This window comes from Oncorhynchus kisutch, unplaced genomic scaffold, assembly GCF_002021735.2.
Source record: "Oncorhynchus kisutch isolate 150728-3 unplaced genomic scaffold, Okis_V2 scaffold1785, whole genome shotgun sequence".
Lineage (NCBI taxonomy): Eukaryota > Metazoa > Chordata > Actinopteri > Salmoniformes > Salmonidae > Oncorhynchus > Oncorhynchus kisutch.
Window position 1 is genome coordinate 3,668 of NW_022263730.1, and position 8,534 is coordinate 12,201.

The window sequence follows — 8,534 nt, forward strand, 5'->3', positions numbered from 1 at the left end:
GCCTACCTGGTTAAATAAAGGTAAAATAAATAAAATAAATAGGAAGATTTGAATCCACATAACCTCAACATTTCTCTATGTTTCCACCATCATTGTAAAGCCCTAGTTATTTTGTTGCACTGTAAAGTCACCCATAGCTACGCCCCAGCCATGGGTGGGCCTGGTAGAGCATAGGCCCACCCACTTGGTAGCGAAGCCCAGCCAATCAGAATGAGTTTTTCCCCACAAAAAGGCTCGATTACAAAGATAAATACTCTTCACCCCCTCTGACGATCCTGCAGGGAAAGAAGCCGGATGTGGAGGCCCTGGGTTGGCATGGTTACACGTAGTCTGTGGATGTGAGGCTGGTTGGACGTACTGCCAAATTCTCCAAAATGACGTTATGGTAGAGAAATTAACATTGAATTATCAGCTCTGGTGGACATTCCTGCATGGCTCTGGTGGACATTCCTGCATGGCTCTGGTGGACATTCCTGCATGGCAATTGCATACTCCCTCAAAACTTGAGACATCTGTGGCATTCTGTTGTGTGACTAAACTGGATTAATTATCTTGACAAAGGATCAAATGCTCACTAACAGGGATGTAAACAAATGTGCACAAAATTTGAGAGAAATAAGCTTTTGGTGCGTATGACACATTTCTTGAATCTTTTATTTCAGCTCATAAATCATGAGACCAGCACTTTAATTGTTGCGTTTATATTTTTGTTCAGTGTAGTAGTCTGTCGGTAGTAATCAGAACATAGATTTTACTGACTATATTTCACAGCTTCACTTTACGTGTCAAACTTCAAGTCTCGCAAAAAAAATACTTTTAAAGAAGCAAGTAACAATTCTTCTTCATGGAAAACTCACCTAGCTGAGTTTTATATTTATAAAAAATTTGTGCTGCAGGTGTTTTGAACCTTTGTGACAATGATATGACACTCATTTGCACAATTCATTTGTTGGTTATACAAGGTAGTTTGGAGACAGGCTACACATGTCTTGATTTTTCTGATTTATATTATAAATTTAATTACAGAATGCTAAAAATAACATTACATAAAAAATATTTTAAAGAAATGATTGAATGTTACAAAGGTTGTGAAATGCAAAGTTCGGATATAAAATCTTTGAACAATGGTACATATTTGAAAAGAAAAATACATTTCATAAAATGCATATATATTAATAGTTCTACCATAAAGAAAAACAAGATGGGGAAAATTGCTGACAGGTGTGATGCGTTAGGTAGTCTACAGAAGTGAACATTTCCATAAGATGGAAGACAGACTTGAGATGCACGCCACACCGCAATCAGTTTAGGATCTCAAGTCGTGTTTATGGTCAAAAATGGGTTGCCATGTGAACAGGTGAGAAAAAAAAGAGAGAAAAAAAGACTACAAAAGTGACAGCTCTCATTATATCCACATTCATGTCTCTACAGAAAACCCTAAAACTGGCCTTGGATCCCCTGGCTATACAGGTTAAGCTATACAATGGAAGTTATTTATTCTCCAACATACTTATTTCACTACTAATGAGATTTACTAGTCAGAGCGTCTTGGAACACAAACCCAGGCCACACAACCATTCCTATACTGTACAATTGATTGTGGTCAGTGCAGTGGTCTGACTGAAAAGCCAAAATGGGATTGGAATCCACAATGTTGAAGTGGATTTACATTTTTTTTAAATTAATTTAACCTTTGTTTAACTAGGCAAGTCAGTTAAGAACAAATTCTTATTTACAATGATGGCCTACACGGTGGATAAGGGGGGAGTGCTTCACAGGTCTTTACCAAACTATCACTCTTTTTCTGCTTCTTCTTACTACAGGTTTAAAACAAACTAGGGAATAGGGTGCCATTTGGGATGCAAAATTGACTGTCACCTGAGGTCCCGCTGACACCAGAGGTCCTGCTGACACCAGAGGTCCCGCTGACACCAGAGGTGCCGCTGACACCCGAGGTTTATTCAGGGGAGAGCAACGTTACAGAATGTACAGATGCATTGTATATAGAAGAATCACAATTCTAGTGAGTCTATCTATACATTCCATTTCTATCTGTGGCATTCTAAAGTGCTGTACCTCATTCTATAAGCTAAACGCCCCTATGGCGAAACTGGCCTGAGTTATGTCCAATCAGAGGTATTTCATTGGTCTCTGGGGGACTTGGATCACATTATTGACATAGTAAACACACAGAGGGAAGATGCCACGAGTTCATTAACATATTTTGTTTCGTGCCAAGTGGTGCGGTTGTTCCTTCTCCTAAGCAGTAGTGGTTACGGAGGTCATTGAAGACAAGATGAAAAGAGAGAGAGAAACCGTGATGAAACCAGAGGACCTGAGAGAACCAGCTGGATACAGATGGGTTGAGGTGACTCGACGTCGGGACGCTAGCCGAGCCGCATGGTGGGTTGTTTTCCACCTGGAATCCGATGCCATTTTGCGGTGGCTGTTTTAGCTTAGCGAGGTGCGGTTTTCAGATCGTGTGTGTGTGTGAGAGAGACAGAGAGAGAGCACATGACTGATTCTATGTATGTTTCTTGTATCAGTGCCTTTATTTCCTGCAGGCGAGTGTTCTGGTCAGGTCTGATGCTGGTGATAGTTATTGGCTGTGTGTTGGAGCAGGCTGGAAGGTTCTAGATTAAAGCAGAAGTGTCCATAAGCACCATGTCGGGGTCCAGGCTGGCAAAGAAGCGTACGTCTCTGTCCTTGTCCGCCTGCAGGGTCATCACCGTCTCCTCCAGCTCTTCTAAGTAGGCACTGCCCGGCTCTTTGAAGTACGCTGCAAGTACAAGTCAAGTCACTATTTAATTAAAGTGCATTTTACATGGGTCACAACTATAGAAATATAATTACTAGAATGGGTGTCCCAATTCAAATCAATGAGGCCCTAATGGGTGGACCGGTGGGCAGTACTTTACATAATTAAATATAAGAATGTAGGAAACTGGGGAAATATGGAGAACGATAGGGAACAATGAGGAATAGAGGGCAAAACATTAACAACAAAATGAAGGGAGAAAATAGTCCACAGAAGAGAGAGGAAAAACTATATTCTAAGTGGTATGCTCGTTTGGATATCAGAAACATACGGCACAACACATTTTGGGAGGATCAAAAACAACAACATGCAGAGAGAAAATCTGTTGGAACTGGGAAAGACTCACTAACAGGAAGTCGCTCTGGGTAAGAGCTAAATGATTAAAATGCAAATGTACCTGCAAGACCAGTCACCATTTATTGTCATGTACTGTGCTTGACTTGCCTATTGCTATTGCTCTATTCAATATAATTAGTAGTTATGCTCTTCTTCTGCTATTTATTCATTTCATGTGTATTGCATCATACGTCTATTTCTGTTTCTATTTAAGCAATAAGGCACGAGGAGGTGTGGTATATGGCCAATATACCACGGCTAAGGACTGTTCTTAAGCATAACGCAACGCGGAGTGACTGGATACAGACCTTAGCCGTGGTATATTGGCCATATATCACCACCCCCAGAGCTGCCTTACTGCTATTATAAACTGGTTACCATTGTAATTAGAGCAATAAAAATACATGTTTTGTCATATCCGTGGTATATGGTCTGATTACAGTACCACGGTTCAGCCAATCAGTATTCAGGGTTCGAACCACCCAGGTTATAATCTGTTTAAGAACATTCCCATACACATTATGTCAATCAAGCCCTCTGTTTGAACCACTTTGGAGGTTGCCTCATATCACTAACAGGAGATAGCTCACACCCTATTTTAACATGCTCCATGGCTTAGGACAAGAGGATGTTTTGGCTCAGCTCATTTGCTAAGAGGAAGAACTGTGCAGCTGTTTCTGATTAATAAACAATGTCATGCTGGTGGGTGGTAACATTTAAATAAAACACAGCCCTGAAAAGAAATGGAGTCTGAAAAGAATTTGCACGTTATCTCATAGGAAAAGACATGGCATTGACACAGATTTCCGCAAATGTCCCACCTTGGATTTCCCACTTCAAGGACAAATAATTGACACTTTCACTAAAATGATTACCTATTGAGGTAAATCATTTACAACACCATGGGTAAGCTCTGACCATCATCTTTCATCTCGAAAAAGTGGATTTCTGGTGTGGGCTTTTAAATGTGTGAGACATATTCCCTCTCGAAGACAAATTATGTTCTATTCCATTCTTGACTTTCTCAATAGCATAAAGCATCTCATGCATGAACCATATTCTTGGGTAGATAAGAGGGCCCAATCTTTACCTTTCTCCATGACACTCTGCCGCAGTGCTTTGGCCACCAGCACGCGGACGTTGGCCACGGGGTCCAACGACAGGCTGAGGAGACTGGGGAGGAGGTGCTGGGCAAACTGGTCCATGGGCATACAGTCCTCCTCCACGATGGCCTGGGGAACACAGCGGAGAGTGAGTTAATAGAAAAACAGATTTAGATAGAAAGATAGATGACAGAGGATAAGCAGAGCCGTTCGTGTTCATTAGGGAATGCAACAGAAAATGTTTAAAAAATCAGTTTCCCTTCTGTTTGGTGCCTAATGAACATGACCAAGCAGTCAGGCATACAATTCTCACTTCCGCCTTCTTTCAGAATAGTTCTATGGCAAGCATGGCTGATGCAATTTCACACTAAACATTATTTTGAAGGCAGCAGCTATTGGGATTAGTGTTTGTAAGGATTTATTTTCATAAATACTATGTATGTCCTGACCTGGCAGATGAAGGCAAAGGCCTGGCGGCCCACCCATTTTGGACAGTGGCAGAAGCGGACGATGAGCTCGTTGCTGAAGTTCAGGCCCAGCTCGTGGGCTCCACACGCATACATCTTCCGTAAGATCTCCACCACCTGGGACAGACAAGATGATATTTGATGACATTTCCACAATACGAGGTCGAAATAACAGTATGAAATTGTGTATGAGCTGTTTGAAGAAAATGCCTGGAATTTCAGCCTGTTCAGGAAGGATGGATCTTTTGGCCCACAGCATGACGTCACAATGTGATCTGATCATAATAAACCAATGACTGTTCATCTGGGTAATGGGGTGGGCTGGAGACCATCCTATCAGGGCTGTGTATGTAAATACAATACATGACCAAAAGTATGTGGACACCAGCTCGTCGAACATCTTATTCCAAAATCATCAGCATTAATATGGCGTTGGTCCCCCCCCTTTGCTGTTATAACAGCCTCCACTCTTCTGGGAAGGCTTTCCACTAGATGGTGGAACATTGTTGCGGAGACTTCATTGTTATGCTGAAACAGGAAAAGGCCCCCAAACTGCTGTCACAAAATCATCTAGAAATTCCTTGAATGTTGTAGCATTAAGATTTTCCTTCACTGGAACTAAGGGGCCAAGCCCAAACCATGAAAAACAGCCCCAGACCATTTTTACATTTGGTAATTACGCATTCGGGCAGGTAGCGTTCTCCTGGCATCCGTCAATCCCAGATTAATCAGTCAGACTGCCAGATGGTGAAGCGTGATTCATCACTCCATGTAGCTCGTTTCCACTGTTCCAGAGTCCAATGGCGGCGAGCTTTACACCATTTCATCCAACGCTTGGCATTACGCATAGTGATCTTAGGCTTTTGTGCGGCTGCTCAGCCATGGAATCCCATTTCATGATGCTCCCGAAGAACAGTTCTTGTGAGGGAAGTTGCTTCCAGAGGCAGTTTGGAACTCATTAGTGAATGTTGCGACTGAGGACAGATTATTACACGCTACAACACTCGGCGGTCCCGTTCTGTGAGCTTGTGTGGCCTACCACTTCGCGGCTGAGCCGGTGTTGCCGCTAGACGTTTCCACATAACAGCATTTACAGTTGATCGGGACAAACTGACTTGTAGGAAATGTGGCATCCTATGACGGTGCCACGTTGAAAGTCACTGAGCCTTTCAGTAAGGCCATTCTACTGCCAATGTTTGTTTGTTTATTTTAATTTCACCTTTATTTAACCAGGTAGGCTAGTTGAGAACACCTTTATTTAACCAGGTAGGCTAGTTGAGAACACCTTTATTTAACCAGGTAGGCTAGTTGAGAACACCTTTATTTAACCAGGTAGGCTAGTTGAGAACAAGTTCTCATTTACAACTGCGACCTGGCCAAGATAAAGCATAGCAGTGTGAACAGACAACACAGTTACACATGGAGTAAACAATTAACAAATCAATAACACAGTAGAAAAAAAAAAGAGTCTATATACATTGTGTGCAAAAGGCATGAGGAGGTAGGCGAATAATTACAATTTTGCAGATTAACACTGGAGTGATAAATGATCAGATGGTCATGTACAGGTAGAGATATTGGTGTGCAAAAGAGCAGAAAAGTAAATAAATAAAAACAGTATGGTGATGAGGTAGGTAAAAATGGGTGGGCTATTTACCGATAGACTATGTACAGCTGCAGCAATTGGTTAGCAGATAGCAGATGTTTGAAGTTGGTGAGGGAGATAAAAGTCTCCAACTTCAGCGATTTTTGCAATTCGTTCCAGTCACAGGCAGCAGAGAACTGGAACGAAAGGCAGCCAAATGAGGTGTTGGCTTTAGGGATGATCAGTGAGATACACCGCGTGCTACGGATGGGTGTTGCCATCGTGACCAGTGAACTGAGATAAGGCGGAGCTTTACCTAGCATGGACTTGTAGATGACCTGGAGCCAGTGGGTCTGGCGACGAATATGTAGCGAGGGCCAGCCAACTAGAGAATACAAGTCGCAGTGGTGGGTGGTATAAGGTGCTTTAGTGACAAAACGGATGGCACTGTGATAAACTGCATCCAGTTTGCTGAGTAGAGTGTTGGAAGCAATTTTGTAGATGACATCGCCGAAGTCGAAGATCGGTAGGATAGTCAGTTTTACTAGGGTAAGTTTGGCAGTGTGAGTGAAGGAGGCTTTGTTGCGGAATAGAAAGCCGACTCTTGATTTGATTTTCGATTGGAGATGTTTGATATGAGTCTGGAAGGAGAGTTTACAGTCTAGCCAGACACCTACGTACTTATAGATGTCCACATATTCAAGGTCGGAACCATCCAGGGTGGTGATGCTGGTCAGGCGTGCAGGCAGCGAACGGTTGAAAAGCATGCATTTGGTTTTACTAGCGTTTAAGAGCAGTTGGAGGCCACGGAAGGAGTGTTGTATGGCATTGAAGCTCGTTTGGAGGTTAGATAGCACAGTGTCCAAGGATGGGCCGGAAGTATATAGAATGGTGTCGTCTGCGTAGAGGTGGATCAGGGAATCGCCCGCAGCAAGAGCAACATCATTGATATATACAGAGAAAAGAGTCGGCCCGAGGATTTGAACCCTGTGGCACCCCCATAGAGACTGCCAGAGGACCGGACAGCATGCCCTCCGATTTGACACACTGAACTCCGTCTGCAAAGTAATTGGTGAACCAGGCAAGGCAGTCATCCAAAAAACCGAGGCTACTGAGTCTGTTGATAAGAATATGGTGATTGACAGAGTCGAAAGCTGTTTGTCTATGGATGTTTGTCTATGGAGATTGCATAGCGGTGTGCTCTATTTTACACCTGTCAGCAACAGGTGTGGCTGAAATAGCCGAATCCACTCATTTGAAGTGGTGTCCACATACTTTTGTCTATATAGTGTATGTGGGATGCTGGGCTGAAGGGAGTTGTAGTTTTCATTAAGCAAATATTCAAACTAGTTCAGCGCATAAACGTGGTAATTAAATACAATGACCACAATCCATTGCGCCTGTTCTTCCTGGCTCGGACAGAGCCCGCACAACAGACTGCATGAGAGTAATGTACACAACATGACGAGAGGGATAGAGACAGTACGTGAAGTAGCTCTACCCGATTGATAGTTATAGGAGCTGGATATAAGCAGTCTAGAAAGTATGCCACGTCTTCTTTAAAGAACTAGTCAAATGATTTTGTCAGACAGCTCTGCAGCATACTTAGGCAGCTACCAGCTAGCCACTAGCCTAGCTAAGTAGGAGGACTAAAAGACTTGAGTATGGGAAGCACAGAGATACCGTTAGATGGTTGGCTGGCTGCTACTGCCTGAGCAGAGATGAGATGATCAAATAAAAATGAAGTAATATACACAACTGAAATATTTTGTTATTTCATAGTCGTTTCCTGTTTTTCTATTGATGTCTACCTAATGTGGACCTGACACAGACAATGGAATATTTTCAGCCATTTGTGAGGCAAACCATGTTTGGATGCTTCCCATTCTTTAAGAAAGGCAGGTCAGTGCATGAAGATGAGATGACTGTCACTTCCACAGAAGTTTGTCACAATACAGACATGCGCACACAAGCACACCTCATATCATTGAGGACAATATGAGTACTTGAGGCTGTTAAACAATAATAAAGAAAACATTGTGACATCATTCCACCCCCCAAACAATTAAAGTACAAATGGCATTCCTACCAGCTGGTAAGAGATCCACCGGACCTCTGACACTTTGTCTGAGCAGAGGGTTAGTGCTATTTGTCTGAGGTAGTTATACACATCATCGTGGCTGTACAACTCCATGATCAAGATCAGCTGCCTGTGGACACACACA

The 8,534-nt window shown here is 42.7% G+C and overlaps 1 protein-coding gene across 1 annotated transcript; it reads right to left on the bottom strand.

Moving 5' to 3' along the window:
* Positions 1-633: 633 nt before the first annotated feature.
* On the bottom strand, positions 634-8,534 carry LOC116367850 (serine/threonine-protein phosphatase 4 regulatory subunit 1-like). The gene is made up of 4 exons (XM_031819019.1): positions 8,399-8,534; positions 4,707-4,841; positions 4,245-4,386; positions 634-2,779 (listed from the first exon to the last, which is right to left on the bottom strand). Exons 1-4 carry the CDS (start codon positions 8,501-8,503, stop codon positions 2,634-2,636), a joined length of 528 nt encoding a protein of 175 aa, XP_031674879.1. The 5' UTR covers positions 8,504-8,534; the 3' UTR covers positions 634-2,633.

Coding starts and splice junctions, on each gene's coding strand:
- LOC116367850 (XM_031819019.1), bottom strand. CDS start 8,503: ATGGAGTTGTACAGCCACGATGATGTGTATAACTACCTCAGACAAATA. Junction 4,387..4,706: donor CCTTTGCCTTCATCTGCCAG/GTCAGGACATAC, acceptor TGTGTTCCCCAG/GCCATCGTGGAGGAGGACTG. Junction 2,780..4,244: donor GCAGAGTGTCATGGAGAAAG/GTAAAGATTGGG, acceptor TTGTACTTGCAG/CGTACTTCAAAGAGCCGGGC.